This window comes from Chiloscyllium plagiosum, chromosome 21, assembly GCF_004010195.1.
Source record: "Chiloscyllium plagiosum isolate BGI_BamShark_2017 chromosome 21, ASM401019v2, whole genome shotgun sequence".
In the NCBI taxonomy this organism is placed as follows: Eukaryota; Metazoa; Chordata; class Chondrichthyes; order Orectolobiformes; family Hemiscylliidae; genus Chiloscyllium; species Chiloscyllium plagiosum.
The window spans coordinates 50230778-50257235 of NC_057730.1; the positions used below are offsets into that span (position 1 = coordinate 50230778).

The 26458-nt window shown below is 40.1% G+C and overlaps 1 protein-coding gene across 3 annotated transcripts in view; it reads right to left on the reverse strand.

Annotated features, from left to right (window-relative positions):
- Nucleotides 1–3260: 3260 nt before the first annotated feature.
- Nucleotides 3261–26458, reverse strand: part of LOC122560857 (ubinuclein-1-like) — a 77356-nt gene continuing 54158 nt past the window's right edge. For all 3 annotated transcript variants that reach the window (XM_043712030.1, XM_043712029.1, XM_043712028.1), the window contains 7 exons: nt 22581–22724; nt 20672–20722; nt 19416–19458; nt 17011–18240; nt 12331–12601; nt 6463–6552; nt 3261–5275 (listed from right to left, as the gene is read on the reverse strand). In XM_043712030.1, coding sequence (XP_043567965.1) covers nt 5223–5275; nt 6463–6552; nt 12331–12601; nt 17011–18240; nt 19416–19458; nt 20672–20722; nt 22581–22724 — 1882 coding nt within the window. In that variant the 3' untranslated portion in view covers nt 3261–5222. The remainder of the gene's footprint in view (nt 5276–6462; nt 6553–12330; nt 12602–17010; nt 18241–19415; nt 19459–20671; nt 20723–22580; nt 22725–26458) is intronic.

Below are 26458 nucleotides of genomic sequence, written 5' to 3' on the forward strand. Positions count from 1 at the left end.
CAGCGATTGGATTTATTTTGTTTGTTCATGGGATCATGGCATCACTTGCTGGGGCAGCATTTGTCATCCATTCTAACTGCCCAGGAGATGGTTCAGAGTCAACCACATTATTCAGGATTTGGATTCACATGTAGTCTGGACGAGGTCAGAATTAGCACAATTTCCCAGACCCAGTGACATGAAGATTTCTGTTCTATTATCCTATTTCAGAAATATTAATGAATAATGTTTGCAGTTGAATTAAAAGTGAAAGACCAAAATGTGTTTTAGAACATAGAACATAGAACATAGAATAATACAGCGCAGTACAGGCCCTTTGGCCCTCGTTGTTGCGCCGATCCAAGCCCACCTAACCTATACTAACCCACTATCCTCCATATACCTATCCAATGCCCGCTTAAATGCCCATAAAGTGGGAGAGTCCACCACTGCTGCTGGCAGGGCATTCCATGAACTTACGACTCGCTGAGTGGAGAACCTACCCCTAACTTCAGTCCTATATCTACCCCCCCTTAATTTAAAGCTATGCCACCTTGTAATACCCGACTCAATACGCGCGACAAGGTTCATACTGTCGACCCTATCTCACCCCCTAATCATCTTGTACACCTCAATCAAGTCGCCCCTAAACCTTCTTTTCTCTAGTGAAAACAGCCCCAAGTGCCTCAGTCTTTCCTCATACGATTTTCCTTTCATACCAGGCAACATCCTGGTAAACCTCCTCTGCACCCGTTCCAGTGCCTCCACATCCTTCCTATAGTATGGCGACCAAAACTGCACACAATATTCCAGATGCTGCCGTACCAGAGTCTTATACAACTGCATCATGACCTCAGGACTCCGGAACTGAATTCCTCTACCAATAAAAGCCAGTACGCCATATGCCTTCCTCACTGCACTATTTACCTGGGTGGCAACTTTCAGAGATCTGTGTACATGGACACCAAGATCCTTTCATCCACACTACCAAGTATCCGACCATTAGCCCAGTACCCCATCTTTTTGTTACTCTTACCAAAGTGAATCACCTCACACTTAGCTACATTGAACTCCATTTGCCACCTTTCTGCCCAGCTCTGCAGCTTATCTATATCCCACTGTAACCTGCCACATCCTTCCTCACTGTCAACAACTCCACTGACTTTCGTATCATCCAAACTTGCTCACCCAACCTTCTAGCCCCTCCTCCAGGTCATTTATAAAAATGACAAACAGCAATGGTCCCAAAACACCTTTGGAAAGGACTAATTAGGTATAGTCAACATGGCTTTGTGCGTGGGAAATCATGTCTCATGAACTTGGTTACTTCTTCAAAAAATGCAATCAAGAGGATTGATGAGGACAGAGCGGTGGATGTGATCTATATAGACTTCAGTAAGACATTCGACAAGGTTCCCCATGGGAGACTGCTGAGCAAGGTTAGATCTCACGGAATATGGGGATACAGAAGTGGCTCAAAAGGTAGAAGACAGAGGGGTGGTGGTGGAGGGTTGTTTTTCAGACTGGAGGCCTGTGACCAGTGGAGTGCCACAAGGATCGGTGCTGGGTCCTCGACTTTTCATCATTTATATGAATGATTTGGATGTGAGCATAAGAGGTAGAAGTTTACAGATGACACAAAAATTGGAGGTGTAGTGGACAGCGAAGAAGGTTACCTCAGATTACAATGGGATCTTGATCAGATGGACCAATGGGCTAAGTAGTGGCAGATGGAGTTTAATTCAGATAAATGCAAAGTGCTGCATTTTGGGAAAGCAAATCTTAGCAGGACTTATACACTAACGGTAAGGTCCTAGGGAATGTTGCTGAACAAAGAGACCTTGGAGTGCAGGTTCATAGCTCCTTGAAAGTGGAGTCGCAGGTAGATAGGATAGTGAAGGCGGCATTTGGTATGCTTTCCTTTATTGGTCAGAGTATTGAGTACAGGAGTTGGGAGGTCATGTTGCAGTTGTACAGGACATTGGTTAGGCCACAATTGGCATATTACGTGCAATTCTGGTCTCCTTCCTACCACGAATCCATTGCTGATTTTTGGAAAAACCCATCTGGAGTCATAGAGATGTACAGCACGGAAACAGACCCTTCGGTCCAACCCGTCCATGCCGACCAGATATCCCAACCCAATCTAGTCCAAGTTGCCAGCACCTGGTCGATATCTCTCCAAACCCTTCCTATTCATATCCCATCCAGAAGGATGTTGTGAAACTTGAAAGGATTCAGAAAAGATTTACAAGGATGTTGCCAGGTTTGGAGGATTTGAGCTATAGGGAGAGGTTGAATAGGCTGGGGCTGTTTTCCCTGGAGTGTCGGAGGCTGAGGGGTGACCTTATAGAGGTTTACAAAATCATGAGGAGCATGGATTGGATAAATAGACAAAGTCTTTTCCCCAGGGTTGGGGAGTTGAGAACTAGAGAGCATAGGTTTAGGGTGAGAGGGGAAAAACATAAAAGAGACCTAAGGGGCAAACTTTTTCACACAGAGGGTGGTATGTGTATGGATTGAGCGGCCAGAGGAAGTGGTGGAGGCTGGTACAATTGCACCATTTAAAAGCATCTGGATAGGTATATGAATAGGAAGGGTTTGGAGAGATATCGACCAGGTGCTGGCAACTGGGACTAGATTGGGTTGGGATATCTGGTCGGCATGGACGGGTTGGACCGAAGGGTCTGTTTCCGTGCTGTACATCTCTATGACTCCAGATGGGTTTTTCCAAAAATCAGCAATGGATTCATGGTCATCATTCAAATCTTAATTCCAGGTATTTAATGAATTCAAACTCCACCATCTGCCATAGCTGGATTTATACTCAGGTCCCCAGAACATTATCTGGATTTTGGTGTTAATAATCTAGCAATAATACCATTTGGCCATCACCACCCCGCTGTTGGTCACAGACCAGCCAATGATCTCACTGAATGGTGGTACAAGCTCAAGGAGCTGAGTGACCTACTCCTGTTCCTCTGTTCAAAGTTAATCCAGGCGTTCTGCATGATCTAGTAATTATTTTTAACTAACTAATTTGTCAAAGTTCATTTACCACTCAATCATCAGGTTTGGATTGTATAATCCAGATTATTTCCAATAACTCTGGCAGAAACAGACAAAAAAGTTACAACAAAATTGGTATTTTTTTTAAAAAAAAAGAAAAGCACCAGAGATGATAAACACATTGTTGAAAGAATGACTGGTGCAAACATATTAAAGCTCTTAATGCAAACGAGAAGTATTCTCCAGAAAAATGATAAAAGCATTGACTCCAGTTTTGTCCAAAATTTTCTAGTTTATTGACATCTGTGTGCAACAGAAACAACCAACTCCTTGTCCTGCAGCAAATACATACACAAGTCTCAAATAAAACAATATACAATGAAGCACCATCATTCAAAATAATGTCTATTTTAATTAAAACAAATTGAACTTACTAGCACATCACAATTTACAGAGTTTGAGAATGATTATACAATTTCAAGTAGAGCTAAACTTCATTAACACAAAATCAGATCCAGCAATTTTCAAGTCCTGAGTTTCTGTAGAACATTTATTATGCCTGTGAGTCACTCTAGTATCAAATATGACTGGAGCACTCCAGAAATGAAATGTCATTTTGCTTAAAAATCTTGTGAAAAATGTCAAAAAAAATCTTTCAAACCATCTGCCCGTGACCATGTTCCACAAGCTTACTTCATCTTGCATGAAAAAATCTTTGGCTTCTCTGCCGCCATGGTTCTCATTAATCAACGAGATTGTGCCAAATTATGAACCATAGGTGAATTCTCCTTTTAAAAAAAAGTCACTTCCCAAATCCTGTAGTTTATTTTCCTTTTTTTTTAAAAAATATAAATAGTAAGGTTAGTGTCGTACAGGGATCAAGAATACATGAAATCTCAGCACGTACTTTCCATCTTCTCTACTACAAGGAAAGGCACTGCAATTGTATTACTCTTACTATCAGTATCTTTTACAATACTGCATATAGTTATCATTACAAACAGCTAAATGATACTTGTCAGGGGCCAAACCCAAAGGTCATGAGTGCACCTTTGTTCCTGGGTTCACAATAACTCAAGGAGCTGTAAGAGTACATGACTGAGATTAATGGCTTTCTTTCTGTTTACTGCTGGACACCAGACCAAGTTGATCAGTACTAGTTGCTACCAAGTTGCAACTGAGATGGTTAATATTGATACCCAAAGCAAATTCTTTGATATTAGTCTTTTCCCTTGAATCACTTATTAACTCATCACAGTTCTGATTTTTTTTATATTCCACATTCTCTTGCACTAGATACATATCTTTCCTATTAGCACAGTAAAGTCACAACAGTGTCACAGGAATTGTGGTCCTGTTCACAGTGCACCAGCGAAGCAGAACACTACACTGTATAAATCTTCCTTGAAAATAATTCGCCATTACAGGCAATAAATAGCAATTTAACTTAATTTTTTTTCTTTTTAATTCATCCAATGCATAGTGCTCTGAAGAACTCTACACTAACTGGAACTTGAACATCTTTTAAAAACAGAAAACTCCAGTAGAGTTTGGCTGTGTCAAATAGAGCTAAATAATTTCTATCTGCTTATCCTGAATCTGTTTGAATTCACCCCACCTCCACAAAACATGCGTCAGAGAGACAAGCCCATCCCCACCACCACCTGCCTGTGTCTGTGTCTGAGATAATGCTGCTGCGTCTGTATACATTCCAAGTTGTTGTCGGAAGAAAATGCAAAAGCTTTAATTAAGCCCATTTCTGAACACAGGATTATTTGTTAATGGATAGAACAGAATATGAAAACAAACCTAAACACTCTAGCTGCCTTAAATTTCTGGAATGCACTGCATAAAAGTTTGCTCTAATGACCACCACCTACCATGTCAATATTAAAAGTGTTCTTGCATAGGCATTCAGTGGAAGATACTTTTCAGTATACTCTGAATCTAAGCAGACAGAAGACCAACTTGAAGCCCTCCAAGCTATCCTGGCCATCCTGGCACTCTTGCCACTGAAGCAAGCCCTTCACATTTGTCAGTCTCAAAGGTACGCAGCAGGTTTTAACCAGTGTCCTTGTCCCCCAGGAGTAAAAGGGTGCAATTAATCCGTAAACAACAGCAACTGCAAGGTTGGTCATTCAGCCCAGCAGCTCCAGCAGCTTGGCTATTCCCTCTGATCTTGCTGCAACACCACCACAGCATTAGCTTGCTTTGACTGTGCTTTGTGACAGAACTCACTGCATTTTGCGCTGCATGCTGGAAGCTTCCCCGTGGATTTTGTTGCCATCTGTATTTGGAGGAAAGGTGGGGGGGGAAAAATCAGTTTTGATCAATATTAAAGATATCCTACACAGACAGAAACAAAAAGTTCAGAGAGGATTTGGGCCTTATACAGATGCTGAAAGATGTGTTGTTCCAACTGAATTTGGTCTTAAGCAACCTGAACAAATACAGCTTCTTCTAATATCTAAACTAAATTTCAGAAGCACCCCCACTTCTGTAAGATATGTTGTACCAGTCATCTTTTCTAGAACTCTAATGAATAGGCAGTACAGTGTGTGTTGTGGTTTGGTTGAAGACAGACCTAGAAAACTCAAGCTCATCACGAACAATCTTACAGCAAGCACAGAAGTGAGGTGTTCATTCTTAGATGCATTTAATTGTTGGGGAAAGGATCGATTTTGTAGAAATTTTATTCAAACCGAGGTAAATTTCAAGATTTTAGAATGCCTATTTGAGTTGGCACTGTACAAGTATTGGTGTTGCTCTCACAGATGAGAACAAGAACTGAGCTTAGCAACTTTTACTGGCAGCGTTAATTACAATTCCTAGTTTTTATAGAAACTACTCACATTCTGCAAACCACATAATGCTTTCCTAATCAGCTATATGGACTGATGTGCACATATGTATATGCATGTTTTGTTTGAAGAGTGAATGCTGTAGATGATGTAACTCTAAAATGAGCAGATTAATTAACATGAAGTCTGGGACAACAACCTTCATTAGATCTGCAAGTCTTGAAAGTTATTTCTTGCATCGTTATAGCTTGGGAGATGGGTTCCTCTAAAACTACCTCATTTTGTCACTCAGTGATTCAATTCAAGCATTCTATTTAAATTGTGTGATTTTTAACGTTGTACACCCCAGTCCAATACCAGCATCTCCAAATCAAAATTCAAGGGAAGACAAAATTACAAACTATACCAGAAAACACAAAACAAACTAAAATTGTAATTACAATCACTCAATAACCAGATTTTGTCCCTTAAAATTTCCTGCACCTTGCCACATAACATCCAGATTCAGATTGTGGGTAGAATTAAGAAAATAATATAAGAATAAAAGGCAAAAGTGGCAAAAATTTACACAAATTTACCTTCACTAAAATAAAAGTGAGGCATGACAGAAATGTATCTAGTATCCTAATGGGTTATGCAGATGTGAAGAGATACAAGTGACATGCTGTATTACCTTGAAGAGACTGCTGTATGTGGGTAGGTAAAACTGCATGTGGAAGCTGCACAGCATGGTGAGGGGTTGTGTGTAAGCCAGCAAAAATACCTAGAGGATGGAGAAAGAGAAACAAAGAGCTGATTGGTGAGAGTGGAAAGCCACAGGTTTGAACATGACAGCATGCAAATCAGTGTTTAGTTATTTCAGTACAACTGTCTGCAACAATTAATACAATCGCCGATTTTTAAGATGGGAAAGGCATTTGCTGGAAAATGCCATTAGTATTGCACAGCGTATCAATGGCTGTTTAAATGCCAAAGGGACAGCTGAGAGACAAAAACAGTGGGAAACTTTAAAAGGACGACCAACCCATCAATCATTAAACAAACCACCCAATGATAATTTAAAACTATTCCTCAATTGTTCTCCACTGCATTTCCACAACAAATGGTTCAACAAGTTTTGGATGTAGGTTTGCTCGCTAAGCTGAAAGGTTCATTTCCAGACGTTTCATTACCTTTCTAGGTAACATCTTCAGTGGACCTCAGGCGAAGCAATGCTGAAAATTCCTGCTTTCTATTTAAATGTTTGGGTTTCTTTGGGTTGGTGATGTCATTTCCACACCACAAGAAATGACAACCAAGAAACAGTAGAGTGTGCCCTCAATTGGCACTGAAATGCCAGTCTAAATTGTTGTGGTCAATTCTCTGGAGTAGCACTTGAACCCAGAATCTTCTGACTTGAGGCGAGTGTGCTTCCAAATGAGCCACAGTTAACATTCAATACATTGAGCAATACGTAAATTAATTCAATTTCAGCTTCTTAGCTCCCCACACACAGCAACTTCATGATAAAGCATTTATTTGCCACATCTGATAAGGCAGTTACTTTTTGCTCAGGGTAACACAACTGCACAGATTAACATAATCTTCAAGATTATCACATCTACTCACACAATTACTTTTACTTTTTATTAATTTTCAGAGATCTGTTCCGCCTGAAGAAACCCTGGATCTAAGTTCATGGAATTCCCTTACCAATACTATAAGTAAAAAGACAGGTGACTTTATCTACAGTGGTTACCGCTGGCTAAGGCAGCATTTGCTGCATATCCACCACTGAGGTGGCGTTCAGTGAGCTGCTTTCTTGAACTACTGCAGTCACATGCTGCAGGTTCACCAACAGTGCAGTTAGAAAGTGAGGATATTGACACTGCAACAGTGAGGAATGGTGGGGGGCTCGGAGGAAAACTTGCAGATATCGTTCCACACAAGCATTCCTTTGAGGTAGAAGTCATGGACTAGAAAGGTGCTGTTGAAAATGACTTGACAAATTGCTGAATTGTATCAAGTATACAGTGTGCTCTATTACCTCTACTTGGTAGCGTTGAGGGAATAAATGTTTATAATTTCCAGCAATCACTTGATATTTATTAGAATGTTTGTTCGGCATTCGTCAACACAGTCAGCTAGTCATAAGTGAGGATTTAATGTTTGTAAATGCCAACCAAATGAACAGATATTTACAACAAATGCAAAATAAAACATGAATTTGGAATTCTGAGGTAATGCAAGTAACTATTCTAACTGTAAGTTCTTTTGGAAATATGTAGAAATGGTGTATTCATCAATAATGAAACTACTTGTTGAGAACACTATAGACAACAATGAAATATCTCCTCTGCTTGTAAAAATGTTTTTAAAAAGCCAAGTGCTGGAGCGATGTACTATTATGAAAAGTTACAGGAAAGTTTAAAATTGAAGTCATGAATTTAAACTCATTTATCAGAGGAAACCTTTTACTGTAGCACTAGATTTTAAGCCATGATCCAAGAATCTTTAGATTTTGGAAAACTTCATAAGATATTCCAATGCAACACTCTTTTCAAAGAGAAATGGAGACATTAGATAGGCTAGTTAGCTAAATATCTGTCATTGGGGAAAAAATTAGAGCCTGTTATAAAGATGCAACTGCAGACCATTTAGAAGTGCATAATATAACCCAGCAGAGTCAGCATGGCTTCATGAAGGGGATAGCAGCCTGATAAATAATTCAAACAATGTCATAGGTAGGATAGATAAAGGATAACCAATAGATGTAATACATGTGGATTACCAAAAGGCATTCGATAAGGTATTGCACATGTGGCTACACAAAACCACAGTGTGTTGGAAATAGAAAATGGGAATGGATGGAAATTGGCTAACTGATAGAACACAGAGGGAGACGAGGGAACTAATTTTCAAAATGATAACTTGTAACTAGTGGAACACAAGAGAGATCAATGATGGGGCCACAATTATTTACAGAAGTGATTTAGATGAAGGAAAGTGTTTTTGATACAAAAACAGGTGGCAAGATAATTGGCAAAGATGACAGTTTACAAGGAATAAAGACAGATTCAGTGAGTGGGCAAAAAAGCTTAGCTGATGGACTATAATGAGAAGTTGTGCATTTTGGTAGGAAGAGAGGAACTGATTATTTAAATGGAGGAAGACTACAGAAAGCTGCTGTTAGTTCTCATGCATGAATCACAAAATGCTAGCACACAAGTTCAACAGATGAGAGGGAAGGCAACTGATGGTGGCTTTCACTCCAAAAGGAATGGAATATAAAAATAAAGAGGTCTTGCTAAAACTATGCAAGATACTGGTTAGACCACACAGAATATTATGAATTTTTAAAAAATTCCATTATGAAAAGATGACACACTGGCATTGGAGACAGCTCAGAAAATGCTTACTAGGTTGATCCTGGGCATAGAGGGATTCTTCTGAAGAGTTTCAGTAGGTCCTCTAATCTGCCAAAAATCTACAAGCACTTACAATTTCCTTTTGATCAATAACAAGTAAGAAGCTCACTCCTTCAATAACAACAAATACTGGGATCAATAGAGTTCAATTTAGCAGCTAAACATACAAGATTCAATGGGGGCTTGACAGGTTAGATACAGAGAGACTTTCCTCTTGTGGGAGAGCCTAGAACCAGAGGGTACAATCTGAAAAGGGTCACCTTTTTGAAGAGGAATTTCTTCCCTCAGAGGGTAGTGAATCTATCGATTCTTTTCTGTAAAGGGGTATACAGGCTTGGTTGTTTAGTATATTCAAGGCCAAGAGAGACAAAGTTTTAATAAGGGGGAACAAGGGATTAGGGAATAAGGAAGGAAAGTGGAGTTGAGGATTATCAGATCAACCATGAGCTCACTAAATGATGGAACAGGCTCAATGGGTCAAATGACCTTCTTCTGCTCCTATGTCTTATGGTCGACTATATTTCTTTATTTAGTCAAGATTTATTTTTCAGATTGTTTTACTACTCCATAACTTTCACTGTATTTAATACTATAACTAAGGACAGTTTATGAATGAATTAGTTTTTTATTCAGTATGATTTAAAACTACAAAATATTCATGTTCAAAGCTATATTGAGACAAAAAATTAAAACGAGCTAAAACCTGTAACTGGCACAATATGCCCATCTGCATTCTTTTCTTTCCCTGTTCCTTTTTGTTTCTTCCTATTTTGCATCTTTCCTTCACCTTCCTGACATTGGGAAGCTGGAGCAGTATGGCAGTGACCGGAGTGGGGACTCCTGGAATTAGTGGCAAGGCGTCAGCTGCAGCGATAGTACAGCAGGGACTCCTAGTTGTGGCAGGCACAGAGTAGAGATCTGGAATCATTTTGGGGACCGAGGCTGATGAAGATGAATTCTATTGAAGTACTGTCTTTTCACCCTTTTGTACCTCAAAATGGCACCGGAATGTGGTGACTGACCACTTTTTATTGTCTCTCTCTCTAGATGTGTGTGACAACAAGTCATTCATTCATAACTATTTGATGCTCATCATCGGTCACTGATAATGATGAAATATTCTATGGCCCTGAAAGGCAGGAGTGTCACACATTTGAAAACAGTGAACTTGTTCCAACAAGCTCTACTTGTATTTTCAGTACAAGACTGAATGCCTTTTTCTAAAAAGTGAAAAAAAAGTCAACTATGAACCAGTTACTGCTATCTGTAAAAATGCATCTAGGATTGAAAGCAATGGCTCCAACTGAACAGTCCATCAGGACAAAGTAGCCTGTGTGATAGTTACCCCATTCGCCAGATTCATTCCTTTTACTATGAGCAGAAGGTGGCAGCAGTGCGTAAAGGGCACTGTAGGAACTCCTTGCTAGTACTTTCAGCCTACCATGTCTAAAACCTTGAAGAACAAGGACAGTAAATATACAGAGCTGAAAATGTGTTGCTGGAACAGCACAGCAGGTCAGGCAGCATCCAGGGAACAGGAGAATCGACGTTTCGGGCATAAGCCCTTCTTCAGGAATCCTGAAGAAGGGCTTATGCCCGAAACGTCGATTCTCCTGTTCCCTGGATGCTGCCTGACCTGCTGCGCTGTTCCAGCAACACATTTTCAGCTCTGATCTCCAGCATCTGCAGACCTCACTTTCTCCTTAAAGACAGTAAATATACAGGAACACCAACATCTGCAAGTTCCCCTCATGCACCATCCTCATACAGAACTATATTGTCACTCCTTCACTGTTGCTGGATCAGAAGTGGAACTTCCTAACAGCACGGTGGGTGGACCTTACGCCATAAATTGCAACAGTTCAATTTGACAGCTCACCGTCATCTTCGCCAAGACAATCACAGGGGTGTGCAAAGTATTTACATCACATGAACAAATATATTCAAGTGCACAATCAAATTGGGGATGCTCAAAAGGCCAGAATTGGAGCAGCGCAATTATTGTAGCGATGTGGGGCTGGATGACAGTAGAGAAATAGAGGAGCAAGGCCATGCAGGGATTTCAAACGAATGATGAGAATTTTAGAATGGGTACGTTACTTAATAGGGTGATGGGTGTACAGGACTTGCTATGAGATACAAGCAGTAGTGTTTCAGATGACCTCCATTTACAGAGGGTTAATTGTTTGAGGCTGGCTATAGAAGGGGGTTTGCACAGTCAAGTCTAGAGGTAACAAAAACCTGGAAGGGTTTCAGGTGAGCTGAGGTATTGGAGTTGGGCAATGTTACAAACGTGAAAATAAGAGGTCTTAATTGTGTGGTCAGGTGATCATCTTAGGGTCAAACATGATGTCACAGCTGACAGTATGCTTCAGCTTCAGACTGTTATCAAGGAGAGGGATGGATGAAGTCAATGGCTTGGGAACAGAATTAGGTTAGGGTCTGGAGACAATAGTCATGTGGCCCTTTACTTAGGGGCAAGTAGTACCCCATCACAGCTGGCTCATTTAATGCTAGTCTGTCAATGTAGAAAATAAACTGGTGGTTTAAGCCCATAAAGCAAGCTGAGGTATCTTCAGCAGAAGATATTAAAACAACAAATAATTGTACCTAAACAGACTTTGTCAATGATTTGAGTATGTTAATACCGACAGTCTCTTTGGGGAAAAGTGGCTAGGGGTTACTGAAGGACAGGAATCAACAATGGCACATCATTAATGCAGCTGAAAATGTGTTGCTGGAAAAGCGCAGCAGGTCAGGCAGCATCCAAGGAGCAGGAGAATTGACGTTTCGGGCATTAGCCCTTCTTCAGGAATCTGATCTCTAGCATCTGCGGTCCTCACATTCCCCACATCATTAATGCACACTTGATTTTAGCATAGGTCTAGTTCAAATAAGTCACTTTTTTCAAGTGAAATAATTAACACTTACCTTCAACAGACTCATTCTCTAAACAAGAAATATGAACAAATTTTAAACAGAATAATTATTTCTCAACTTGTGCAATGCTGAAGGAAATAATACTTCTACACTTATTCTTATCAACGATCTTGAATAATTGAGATCAATGTGATCTCTAACAACTAGGATGACTCTTGATTCACTCTCCAAAAACTCCAGAATTTACAACTTACTATGTGCAAGGCCATGGTGGAATGTGCCCGGAGCAGGTCCTGTGACTATTGCATCTGTTGATACAGCAGATTTTGGTGTCGAGTCTGAGCCTAAAGTTAAAACCGTAGGAAAAGTAAAGTGCATAGGAACAATGCCTGGCATCATCCCAAGTGAAGCTTGGCTCAGGGTTGCTGAAGTTATTTTCTGGTTTGCTGTATTAAAGGAAGGTGATAGAAGACTCAAAGACGGAGAGCTGGCAAGCAAGGCTCCTCCTGTGGTAGCCTGTAGAGACTAAAGACAGAAAATATCAACGTAAATGACAATTTTAAGTCAGTACTTAAAATTTTAATTGGCACATAACCTGGATCACATACCACTATTTTGCTAGTTTGAAAGTAGTGTGATAGCACCATTGCTGGTTGACTCGTTTATATTTTAAGTAATTAAGTAAATGTATTTCTTGTTAGTATTGAAGACCTTTCAGCAGCGGTTATTAGGTTTATAAAGCAAAGGGCCACATTAACGATCAATTAGATGGAGAGATAGTGCTGTCATAAGGTCACTAAACTGTTCATCTATAAATAAAAACAGAAATTGCTGGAAAAGTTCAGCAAGTTTGGCAGCATCTGTGGAGAGAAACCCTCTCACTCTCTCCCACACTTGCAGTGGAATTCTACACAAGGGTGCACCCAAAGCCCCCCTTCCTCAGATAATCGCTCCAATATTATCCTGTATAGGGCAAAGATGGTACTTGTCAACAAGTTGTGTGCGAGACTGGGTGTGCGCTTGTGGGGCTGCGTGTGCGTGTGCTATCCCCTGAGCAGACAAGTGTGTGTCTGCTCAGAAACAAACCCCGAGACAGAGAGGGAGGAGCATGGCAGGCAGAGCAAGGAAAATGGAAACTCCGAGCCCCAGAGGAGGGGTATTGAATCAATTAACTGAATAATCAATTATCCGAACGAAATATTGCCGCCCGTCTCGTTCAGATAATCACAGTTCCTCTGTATTCGCAATCTATCAAATGTTTACTGACTTGCTTAACTTATCTTGGTTTTGTCTGCAGACTGTTGTTTTCTCACCTACTTTTGCATCACCTGCAAACTTGGCAATAGTACGTTCACTTCCCTTACCCAAACCATTTTAATATATATTGTACATAATTGTGACCCCAGCACTGATCCTCGTAGGAATCTTAATGAGGTGATGAGGACAAGGGAGGGAGGGAACTCCAGATCCTGGGGCTTAGGCAATTGAAAAGCACAGCCCACAAATTGTGGAGCATTAATAACTATAAATACATGAGATCAGAATTACAGAAACGTAATAATATGGAAGGTTGTAGGGTTGGAGGAGATTATAGAAAAAGCTAAGAATATGTAAGCTACAGAGGAAACTGAAAACTAGGTGTCAAAATCAGTCAGCAATCACGATCAAGACTTGCTGACAGTTGAGAGATGGGCAAAATGACCTCAAGTTTATAGAAGATAGAAAGGGGGCAGTAGTCAGGAGATCCCTCCAATATGTACAAAGATAGTTGCAGATTTTAGCAGAAGAGCTGAGGCTGAGGTAATGTTATGGAGGTTTGAAGAGGTGATCCTAATAATTATATGAATCGAAGGCTGAATTTTGTCTCAGGATTAAATATGATACCAATGTTGTGAAAAAATAATTGTCTTAATCTCGGACTGTTTCAGGAGCGAAGGATGGAATTGGTAGCTGCGAAAGACAGATTGGGGCAGGGATTGAAGACAATGGGTTCAGTCTTCACAATAATAGTTTTACCTATATTTGATGCATTTTTGTCAAAACAAATGGGAAGGTGACCTACTATCTAAATGGGGAGAGATTTCAGGGTGCTCCAGTGCAGAGGGATCTGAGTGCCTTTGTTCATGAGTCACAGAAAACTAGCATGCAGGTACAGCAGATAATAAATAAAGTGAATGGAATGTTGGCTTTTATAACTAAAGGAATAGAATATAAAGGTAAGGAATTGTTGGAACTAAACAAGGCATTGGTGAGACCATACCTGGAGTACTGCGCACAATTCTGGTCCCCTCATTTGAGGAAAGATGTAGTGGCACTGGAAGCAGTTCAGCAGAGATTCGCTAGATGGATCCCAGAGATGAAGGGTTTGTCGTATGCAGAAAGATTGAACAGTTTAGGCCGATACTCTCTATAATTTAGAATAATGAGAGGAGATCAAATTGAGGTGCTCAAGGTGATAAAAGGTGTGGATAAAATAAACATGGAGCAGATGCTTCCTCTTGTGGGGCATTCTAGGACAAGAGGTAGCAAAAGTTAAGAGTTGAGCAGAAACGATTTCTCCCAAAGGGCTGAGAGAATCTGTGGAATACACTACCCCAAAGTGTGATGATTGCTGAGGCAGAGAGTACATTTAAGGAGTTAAGACAGATTTTTAATTGGTAATGGATGGAAGGATTATGGGGAGAAAGTAGGAAAATGGGGATGAGGAGCATATCAGCCATGATCAAAACGGTGGAGCAGACTCAATGGGCCTAATTCTGCTTCTAAATCTTATGTATTTAACAGAGTTACTGGTTCCAGAGGAGAGAAGTTTTTAGTCAGGAAGCTTGGGGAACCTTAATTATCAGAAGCAGGATTTCTAGAACAAACCCAACATCGAGATCACAGTAGTCATTTATCCATACATTGTTCAGGGAATACTCATTTGAAGTGTTTTGAGCAGCATTTGTAAAACACCACAAAACTTGGAGGATATTCTCTACCACAGTACCTGTCACTTTTGCACTTGTCTCAAGTCAAAAATTATCTGGTGCAACAGATTACAGAATATATATAGAATTAACATTAATTTTTCATTGGGAAATGCAAGAACAACCAGAAAAAACAGATTGCCTTTCCCTTTGAACCACTGCAGCCAACCACATTTTATGTATTTTTAAGGTTAGTTATGTTCAACAACATTTTACGCCTCAGCTAATTTATTACTCACACGGGATATAAATCCTAAACATGCACATGGGCCTCAGCCACATAGATCAACAAACATTTGCACAGCATTGAATAAATTCCACAGCTTCTATCTGTTGAAGGTAAAACCGTCAATGAGTGTGGTGCTGGAAAAGCATAGCAGGTCAGGCAGCACCCAAGGAACAGGAGAATCAAATTTTCGGGCATAAGCCCTTCATCGGGAACGAGGCTTGTGGGCCTGGGGGCTGAGGAAGGTAGCTGAGATTGCGATAGGTCGGAGAGGAAGGTAGAACGGATAGATGGGAAAGACTATGGACAAGTCAGGAAGGCTGAGCAGAGTTGGAGGCTTGAGACTGGGATAATGTGGGGGGAGGAGGAAATGAGAAAACTGTTGAAATCCACATTTATCCAGTGTGATTGCAGGGTCCCAAGATGGAATATGAGGTGTTCCTCCTTCAGGCACCAGTTGCTAAAGGTTTGGTGATGGAGGCAGCATGTCCTTGACTGAGGGGAGGGGGAGTTGAAGTATTCACCCATGGGGTAGCATAATTTTATTATGTGCAGGTGTTCTACAGATGTTCCTTGGGACCCTGGAATCACACGGAGATCAATGTGGATTTCAACAGTTTCCTCATTTCCCCTCCCACCCCCTCCCCACAGTATCCCAGTCTCAAGCTCCCAACTCAGCACCACTCTCCTGACCTGTCCATCACCTTTCCCATCTATCTGCTCCACCCTCCTCTCCAACCTTCTCTCTTAGCTACATCTACCTATCGCAATCTCAGCTTCCCCCCCAAGCCCCACCCCGCTCCCATTTATCTCTCAGGCCCTTGGCTCACAAGTCCCATTCCTGATGACAGGCTTATGCCCGAAATATCGACTCCCCTGCTTCTTGGGTGGTGCCTGACCTGCCGTGCTTTTCCAGCACCACACTCACGACTCTAATCTCCAGCATCAGCAGTCCTCACTTTCTCCTGAAACCATCACTGGTGTGGCAATTAAAATTGAAAATGTGCAAAAGCCCAGAGTAAGAGCAATGCAGATCGATAAAGATAGGGAGGAGTGACCTCACAAAGCGATTTTAAAACAAAGATGAGAATCTCGAAGATGAATAGAAACATTAATACCAAATTCAGTGTGATCTATGTGTTATACCTTTGAGAACTAAGTAATGTGATGCAAAATAGTTTTTTTTTCCCAAATCAGCATTATGATTAAATGACTGGAAAAACTATTGCAATGACATTAAATGGCAAAAAAACAGACAAAACATTAACAAGTGCAAGCACCAAACTTCTGCAGATCCACAGGTTAATTTCATTCAAATGAATATGGTATTACAGGAAACTTGGTGGATCTTATAGGTTAAAAGAATGAACTTGAATTCAAGAAGCATATCAGCAAGTTAGAACATACAAGATTAAAACAACAAATTAGTGCCCACTCTTTGGTTTCCCAAAATACATAAAGATTTCACAGAAATAAAATAAATACCTTTGTGGTCAGATTTTGTAATATTCTAATGCACAAAATAACCAATTGTGAACAAGAAACAGAGCTTAATGAGAAAAAGAAGCTCTGTTGGTGGCATGAAATAACTTAGAAAACCAGCAAACAGTCTTCAAACAGCAACAATACAATTAAAATTCAATCAATACATTAACTTATAGCCTTTAAACATCTTTTCAGTAGTTATTAAAATTATGCATATTTTAAAACTAAATCTGTACATTTCTGTTTACACTCACCAGCATTCCTCCTGTAGCTGTGGAACTATTAACAGAAGATTTAAGAGAAGAAGTTAGCAGTTTAGCAACACCCTGTGTCCCACTACTGGAATCTCCATTACTGCCACCCGGAGGGGCAACCAGAGTCAGTTTCTGAGAAATGGAAGGCTTCTTTACATTTATATTCGGCGAATGCCGATTTAATGTTTGTCCTGGAGAAGGAGACTGTCTATTTAATTGAGTACTACTGGACACAGAGGTTTGAACATTTGAGATGTTTTGAATTGGGTTACTGGAAGGAGTAGAATGTTTACTTGTTGTGACAACAGTCATTGGAGACTTGAAGGTCTGATTTGCAGAGCTCTGAGAGTTGATATGCTTTGCTGTACAACTGACTGAAGTGACAGGTGTTCTTTGAGGACTAGGAGAAGTCTGTATAATACTTGCTAAAGAGGAGGAAACAGAATGGAAGGTCTGAGTCTTTGAGGTTTTTAGATGCTGAATTAATGGCCGTTGCTGCAATTGACTACTAGCTTTAGTCTGCGAACTGCTCTGCAGTTTACTTATGCTAAACGATGGTGATGATATGAAGCCTTTCTGGTGGGAGGTGGTCTGATGGTACTGTTTTGTAGCCTGCGTTGACACTTGGTTTTGACCTTGGGACTGCGATGTACATTGCATACCAAGGTGCTTCGGCTTGTTTTGGAGAGTCTCTGTGAAACCTTTGCTGTTTGCAGAAGAATGATTTTTAAAGGCAGTGATAAGACTAGTGGTGTTTTCTGAAGTCCTTTCCTGAGACAATTGTCCCAAAGCTAGTGCCTGTTCCGCCAGGAGATTGAGAGGTGAATGCGACTGAGCAGCAGCTGACGGAGCAGAAGACAGAGTTGGAACTTTTTGTACATGCTTTTCTTCTGATGACGCTGCCACCATTATTTTGTCACTCAATGAATTTGATACTAAAGAACTGAAGTTCTTGTTGCCTCCAGCAGCATCATTGAGAGCAGCTAAAGCAACAGACACATCCTCCAGAGAAGGCTGGTTGTTGGGTAGATCCTCATCAAGTGAATCGTCTAAACTGAAAGACTGAGGTGTTGTCGTATTACTGGAGCTCTGACCAGCAGTGGAGGAAACAGGCACATTTAATGGGGTGACAGGTGGAGTGCATGATCCCTGTATCAGGGATGCAGCATTACTGCAATGAATTGGAATACTTGTCTGTTGTAATTTACGTTCAGTCTTGTGCATTTGATCCTGTAAAAGAAGGAAATTAATACGTTGAACTCCTTGAAAGTCAGATTTATGCTGCAATCCTCATTCTATAATATCTCTTGACAAAACATTTTTTCTTTTCACTGCTACCTTTAAGCTGTATTGATTGGCAATATGGAGCTGATAACATTTCATTTGCTACACAGATCAGACATTTCACTGTGATTATTCCAAGTTTGGTTTGGATTGTGTGTATGGTAGAGTAATAACTAACATCTTGTATCTGGGCAAAACTGCTCTAAAAATTAATTGAAATTACAGAACAATTTACATTTTTTTAATAACTATAACAATCTCCTTTATAATGTCACATCAATAGGATAAAGTAATAACCATCAGTATAAAAGGGTACTTTGTACTTCCATTTCCCCAGCTGAACTGTTCAGGGCACTAAAAGTGGAATCAAAAATTATGGTTCCACTATAATTCTTATAACATTTCTTGACAATTATTATTTAGAGTTGCTCCACCCGAGAATGCCGCTAGGAAAGGGCACTATTATTGAGACTAAAATCATGTTAATCCCACAAATTGACTACCAATTCTGGTTTCGCTGCAACCACTCAGCTGCACTCTCCTATTTATGACTTCCTCTTATTAAACTGGCACTTTTTAATCAGGCTTTTGGATGTATGGCAATGGTTAATGTTCGCTTTGAAAGTGCCTTAATGCTCTGTGCATTGAGTTCACAAAGCAAAGCCCCTACATGAAAAAATGTCAAAATGGATGCACCAAAAGGTGAATTCCACCTTTATGTTGTTGACTGAAGTTACAGAATCCCATAACTGCACTTATTTAATACTTCTGAAGTACTTTCTAAATTATCACATACATTGAGATTTTGTGTGTTTACCAAAGCAAGTATAAGAATGCTCAGAATACCATTTCCATATATGGGGCTACAATGAAGTTCTACAAGCTCAGATACAAAATGGAACAGGTTCACTTTTAAATGATTTAGCTATTTTGTTTATTGGTGTGAAATACAGTAAATTAAATTCAACACATTTAAACTGTTCAAGTTTAGCCAACCATTAATCTAAGCACCATCATTGCAAAACAAAATTCCAGCATTTGGGGTTTAAAAAGTCAACTGTGAGGATTTTTGATATTTTTCAAATGTGCATCTCATGCCAACAACAATGCTGTGCACTTACCTTAACTTTAGTCTTTGGGGCAGCAATGACTTTCTTCTTCGTTCTAAATTAAAGTGCAACCAGTTTTAGTTTGTTATCGATATACAGTTATCTAGCACTTCAGAAATGCAATTCCAAATGCAACTACCAACTTCACACAGAACAATACTATGTTACAGATAATTATTAAAAAACTGTTCAGTACTGCAATGATGCTAAATGGATGGGACAGTGAGGGAGGGAGAAAAGTTAGATCATCATAAGAAAAGGAAATGGGTGAAGTATAATTTGGCCCCCCCAGCCTGCTTCATTCATTCAAGATGATCATGGAGGATCTTTCACCTGGGTTCCACTTTTACACCTATTCCCCTATCCCTCAACTCCATTAAAGACCAGATACCTATTGCTGCCTCAAACACACTTAATGATTGAGCATCCACAAATGTGCATTATACAAAGTTCGAAGAATTCACCGTCCAGTGAAAAATTTCATCCCATCTCAATGGTAGGTGATCAACCCCTTATGTTGAACCTGTGCCCAAATGCTCCAAATTCCCCAGCCAATGGAAACAAACTCTCAGTGGCTTGCATATCAAAACCATTCAGAATCTTGTGTGTGCTTCAATTATATAACCAATTATTCGTCTAAACTAGGCCCAATTTATTTGGTGTTGCATTAACAGAACAACCCTCTCATCCCAGGAACCAATCCATAGGGAATCTTTGCCAAATTGCCTCCAAAGCATTGAAGAGAAATCTAGGAAGGAGAATTGTACAACAGGTTTGAGGTCAAGAATAATGGAAAAATGCCCAGGATAGTGGTTTCACAAAAGAGAGAAGGAAGAGGGCAAGAGAGAAAATTGAAATACCAGAATGACAGCCAAAAAGGTTAGAGTTCTTTACCCCAAGTTATTTATGGTTCCCTGTGCTGCACCAAGCAACGTTAGGAGATGATCAGACATGTCAAATGGGTGAACATGGACATTTTCCACAATAATGTGTCATTGCAATATTTAGCTCAGAGTGGTTTTGGTTTTCACGGTATGCGGTAATTCAGTGAAATCAGGCAGGTTCAATAAAGAACAAGTAAGACAGTCCAATAAATTACCACACAGACATTTAACTAATGCCATAAATTTTAATTTTCTGCATGTTTTAACTAAATACAAGAATGAGGTTTTACTGCCAGGGTTAGTTAATACATTATCAAAGTAACTTGCATTGGGAAAAACCAAAGCACAGTAAATGCGCAGAACAGTGAAGATGCAAATACTCACGGTATTGAGGTGACATGAGCATGTACCTTCCTGCTCTCTTTGAATAGTGTTCTGTTGAGGAAAAATAAATCTAAAAGTATGTTCTTTTCTTCCTTACTTTCATACCATACAAACTGCAAAACTCTTTTTTCAACAACTTGCCACAATTTAGTATGAAATCCCAGTGATGCTACAACCGTCAGAAATTGCTTAAAGTATTTTCCAGGTGAAAGTATGCACACTGAAGATGTTGGTAAGCATCAATGGATAAGAAGGCAAAAGAAAGGGAGATGCAGCTAAATTATTATTAATTCCATGGCATTATAACATCACCAGCATAACTTTTAGCCTCAGATTTACCTGCAATCTCATTTTATGAAATATGTTGCATTGTCGTACTTATGCATCACAATTGATTTGCAAGTCATTTCTGAGCTAAAATCTTACCTCCTTATGGATATTAGGCAAACCTAATGCCACAGAGTAAGCTAGAGACTGTAGAACAGCACAGATGGTGCAATCATGTTTAAATACTGCTCATTAATAAAGTACCGCAGATGCTGGAAATCAACCTGAAGACATTAACTTTGATCCTTCAGATGTATTCTGACCGGTTGAGTGTTTCCAGAACATTTTGCTCAGAATGAAACATTTATCTGCAGTGCACTTCTTCTTCGCAGTGAACACACCAATATCAGGGAGACATACTTAATGGAGCTAATATTTCTTATATTTCGAATCATTAAAGCTTTAACACAGTTTTCCTTTTAGGTTTGTGTATAGTTTTAGTAGACAAATTTGAGTAGTAGTAATGTAGGCACCTTAGGATATTGTACATGTAACCATCTCAACCCTTCCCATTACACAGTCAAAAATGTTAAACAGAGACCCTGGAGCAAGGACTTAATTTCCTTATACCGCAGTGATGTTGATCCTGGGATAGCAGCAGTTATATCCTCCTGAGGGCATGTGTGCGAACCAAGTTACACACCACAGTGCAGATGAAATCTAGCACCGCTGTACCCAAGATCTGGTTGCGATTCTATATAAAAAAATTATGGAGCACAGCAAAGCTATGGTTTGAGACTCTGACATCTCTCTTACTATGCTCTTTTCCAGGAGCCTTAGAATGAAACAGCATAAAAAGATGTCCATTTGGAGCATAGTGCCACTGCCAATTTTTAATGCATGCTACTCAGTTAATTATATTGTTTCCCCCTTTTTCCAACATTCATGTAAACATTTCCATTTGGGCTTTCTCTTAATTGCAATGTTACAATTACACACAGTACATTTCACTCTCTTTCAGCTGCTATGGTGACCCTATGTTACTATCTTCCCCAAACTGCCTCAAACTGGTGCCATTGTTCACACATCATTAACAATTCAACCTTCACGATCTCTCATCAGCCCAGAACACATATTAACTTTGAAAGCAAATTGGAACATAAAAAAAGCACCAGAGTACAGAAACCATTTATTTGTGGCCTCATGGGATAATCTACCATGGACGAGTTGCAAGTCAGAAACATTACCCTAGTTGAGGCTATTGGTGCCTTGCTATCTTGACATCTTTTTGCTACAGTTTCTCCCAATTTGTACATATACTGACAAAGCTACTCCACTTTAAGCTGACGTTCATCTCTCTGTTAGCCTTGCTATAAATTGTCAACCACTGCTTATCTCTTTACTTTCTAGGTCCTGTTCAAGAAAAGGACTGTCTTGAATCAGAGGAAGAGCAGGACAGTCTTTGAGCAGACACAGTTGTCCTACCTTACCTCTGCAGGCTCCAGCTTACAGGGAAGGTACAACCCCTCTTACGAATGCTTATTCACTATTCCTTACAGGATGTACATTTAACAGCTCTTTATGTAGTGTCACCTAATTTCACTTGAAATGTATTGTTTACCGTCCTTTGCCTTTATTGTACCTTGCTTGCATCCATCCCTTTGGCCAAAGTGGTTTGACTTCAGATTCAAGAAAAGCCTTTAGGTAGTCCTCTGCAGATTGGGACTTGTTTCTCTCCTGCTCACAGCAAGCCATCTTAGTCCTCACCACACTGCACAGCAGCTCTCTGTAGCACAACATAAGAAACAAGTGTAAAGAGATAGTGACACAATATGTTGCTATTCAAAAAGGGCCAAGAGAAAATCTATCACCTTCTATTTTCTCAGGATTTGAGATCCAAGTGAAAATGAAATGCAAATTTCTGATCCATGCATAGAAATGCCCCATTTATTTGAGGCTGAAGACACTGCACAAGCAACACAGCTAACTTGGTGCTAAATTTCATTCAAAGGCATATTTACATGCTTGAAAAATCTAACTAAATTACATGAACACTTTTCATTCTTCTTGCTTGCATAAAATCTGAGTGTCCACAAGAAAGGAAGTTGCTCGAAATATTTACAACATGGTGATTTATTCAGATACAGATGGCTCAAAAAGAGTCCGTAAAAGAGTACTTAAAAAGTGCAGGCGTGAGGGGGCAACTTAAAAAGAAAATTAGAAAAGCGAAGAATGCATGAGAAAGCAATGGTAGGGAGAATTAAGGAAAACCAATTATATGAAGAAAATGAAAATAATTAGGAAAAGATCAGGACCCATGTGAGACATGGACAAAATGTGCATGGACCTGAAAGATTGAGACAGTCCCCAGCACCTGTGAGAGTCTTCATAATGGAAAGGGATGTCACAGGCATAGGCAATAAGAGCTCTCTGAAGTATTAGACAAAATTAATAGAGCAAGGAAGTACTAACTGGTTTAGCAGCCTTAAAAGTGAATAAATTTAAAGGCTCAGCTAAGAAGCATCCCAAACTGTAGAGGGGGGGGGGGGCGAGCAAAGAAGGTGATACATTAGGGGTGATGGTAGTAATTTTCAAATCTCCTCAGGTCACAGCTGAGTGCCAGAAGACTGAAGGACTGCTAACCTTGAAAGGAGAGGAGACAGACCAGAAAAATACAGGCCAATCAGTGTAACCTCAATGTAGGGGAACTTATTGGAAAGAACATGGAGGGACAGAACAAATCTGTACTTGAAGAGATATGGATTAAACAGAGACAGTCGACATGGATTTGTCATGGAAAGGTACGATTAGACAAATTCAGTTGAATTTTTTTTTAAAAAGAAGGTGGCAACCAGGAGTGTTGATAAGTGCTTTTTAAAAAGAATTCACTCATGGGACAAGTTGCCTTTAAAAGGTGGTAGTGATTTGCCTGCCTGAATCACTGCAGTCCACATGCTGTAGGTCGACACACAAGGTCTTTAGGGGAGGAATTCCAGGATTTTGACCCAGCAACACTGATGGAATGGTGATAAGTTTCCAAGTTATGATGGCAAGTGGCTTGGCCGCGGGGGGGGGGGGGAGGAATTTGCTTCCCTTGCCCTTCTGGATGTAAGTGGGTGTGAGTTTGGAACGTATTGTCTATGGAGCCTTAGTCTACAAGATGCACTGGGGAAATTCACCAAGTGTTAGTGGTGGAGGTTTGTGGATGCGTGCCAATTAAGCAGGCTGCTTTGTTCTGGATAGCATCAAGCTTCTGGTGTGTTGTTGGCACTGCACCCATCCAGGGAAATGGGGAGTATTCCATCATATTCCTGATTTGTGCCTTGTAGGTGGGTAGACAGGCTTTGAAGAGTCAGGAGGTGAGATACTTGCTGCAGTATTCCTAACTTCTGACCTGCTGTTGTAGCCACTGTATTTGTATGGTGACTTCAGTTAAGTTTCTAGTCAATGGTCATCTCCAAGTTGTTTAGTAGTGTATTCAGAGACTTCCAGGCTCCCACCCTCCCTTGGATCAAAAAAGAAGTTTGCTTCTATTCTTGGCCTTTTAACTCGTAGCTTAAATCTATGCCCTGTGGTTATTGACCCCTCTGTTCATCCTATATATCCCCCTCAATGTTACTCATCTCCATCAGATCCTCTGTTAACTTTTGCAGCTCCAAGGAAAACAATTCCAAACAATCAGTCTTTCCTCACTGCTCAGATTCTCCAGCCCAGGCAGCATCCTGATTAATCCTGTTTGCACTTTCACAATAGCAGTTGTAAACTTCCTATAATGTGAGGGCGAAAACTACATGCAGTACTCCGCTGTGTCGCCTAACCAGCATTATATGCAGCTCCATCATAACCTCCCTTGTTCTTGTATTTTATGCTGTGCCGAGGTGACCAGTCTATTGGCATTCTCCTGCAGTTTGCAGTAGTCCTCCTCTCAATTTATTACCCTATCAATCTTTATCCATGAACCTCTTGATTAATCCTTGTACATTTAAATTTGGATGATTAATGTGCACCACAAGCAGCAAGATCGCTCATACTTATACCCCTGGGGAAGCCCACTGGAAACAGACTTTGTCATAGAAACATCCCTGTACCATCACCCTCCGATTCCTGCTTATGTCAACCTTAGACCTGACGTGTCACTTTGTCTTTGATCCTGAGTTTTTTTTAAACCCTGTCATGAGAGACCTTATCAAATCATGCTAAAGTTCATGAATACTACATAAAATGCATTAATGTAGTCATACATGGAATATAGATTGTTGGTGTTGGAAGTCGGTCATCTCAGCTCCATGACATCGCTGCAGAATCCCTCAGGGTAGTGTCCTCAATCCAGCAATGCTCAGCTGCTTCATCAATGACATTCCTCCATTGTAAAGTCAGAAATGGGAATGTTCATCGATGATTACACAAATGTTCAGCACCATTTGTGATTCCTCAAACTGAAGCAGTTTGTGTTCAAGTGCAGCAAGATCTGAACAAAATTAACAAGTAACACGTGTCTCTCCAATGACCAATTCCAGTAAGAGACAATGCCTCTTGACATTCAGTGTCTCTTTCTAGACAAAAATTTCTAAAATAACAAACTGCTGTTGATTCGCAAATTATCCACCACATTAGTAAAATTCTGGGCTTCCTCAACAAATCCAACATTGCATTCACCTTGCTTGTTCCATTCCTTACTGATGTTACATGTGATACTTTCACACTTCGGTGCATCGTTTGTCATTGCCATCTTCAAGGGATTCACAACTTCTTATAGACCCAGACATTTAAACAACTTTTCTTCTCTCACCAAAACTATGTCTGTGGCATTTAAAAGGAAAAGATAGCAAATGCTGGAAATCTGAAATAAAAACAAAGTGCTGGAGAAACTCAGAAGGTCTGGCAGCATCTGTGAAAAACATTTAGCTAGCGAGTTTTGAGGAGATTTGTAGCTCAGGTTGAGGTTCTGGGTATAGGTTTGCTCGCTGAGCTAGAAGGTTCGTTTTCAGACATTTCATCACCAAGCTAGGTAACATCAGTGACCTGCTTGGTTTTTTTGTGTTGAGGTTTCTTTGTGTTGGTGATGCCATTTCCTGACCACAGCCTAAACACAGAAATAGAATGCAAGTCACAAACACCAGTGCTTCACCAGAAGCTCATTGATATTACCTAGTTTGGTGACGATACATCTGAAAACAAACCTTTCAGCTCAACGAGCAAACTTCCAGAAGCATTGAGCTTCCTTCCAAATCATTATATTTACATACAGATCAAGTGTAACACCTCTAACCTAAATTCCATTCAGAGGTCGTTTCGGGATTTCCTCTCCAATTTTGCCTATCAATGGTCCATTTGAGTAATCGCCAGTGTTGTGCACTTACTTTGTTCATTGTTTCCCCAATGACTCCAGTTACCTCTTGAAGCAGTAGCCCAATTTGAATGGTTTGATATGTGGTCACATCATTCAATAAGCCCTTACTGAGTTATCATATAAAACACACAATCCAGAACGGTATTTATACAGTTACAATTCATAAACGT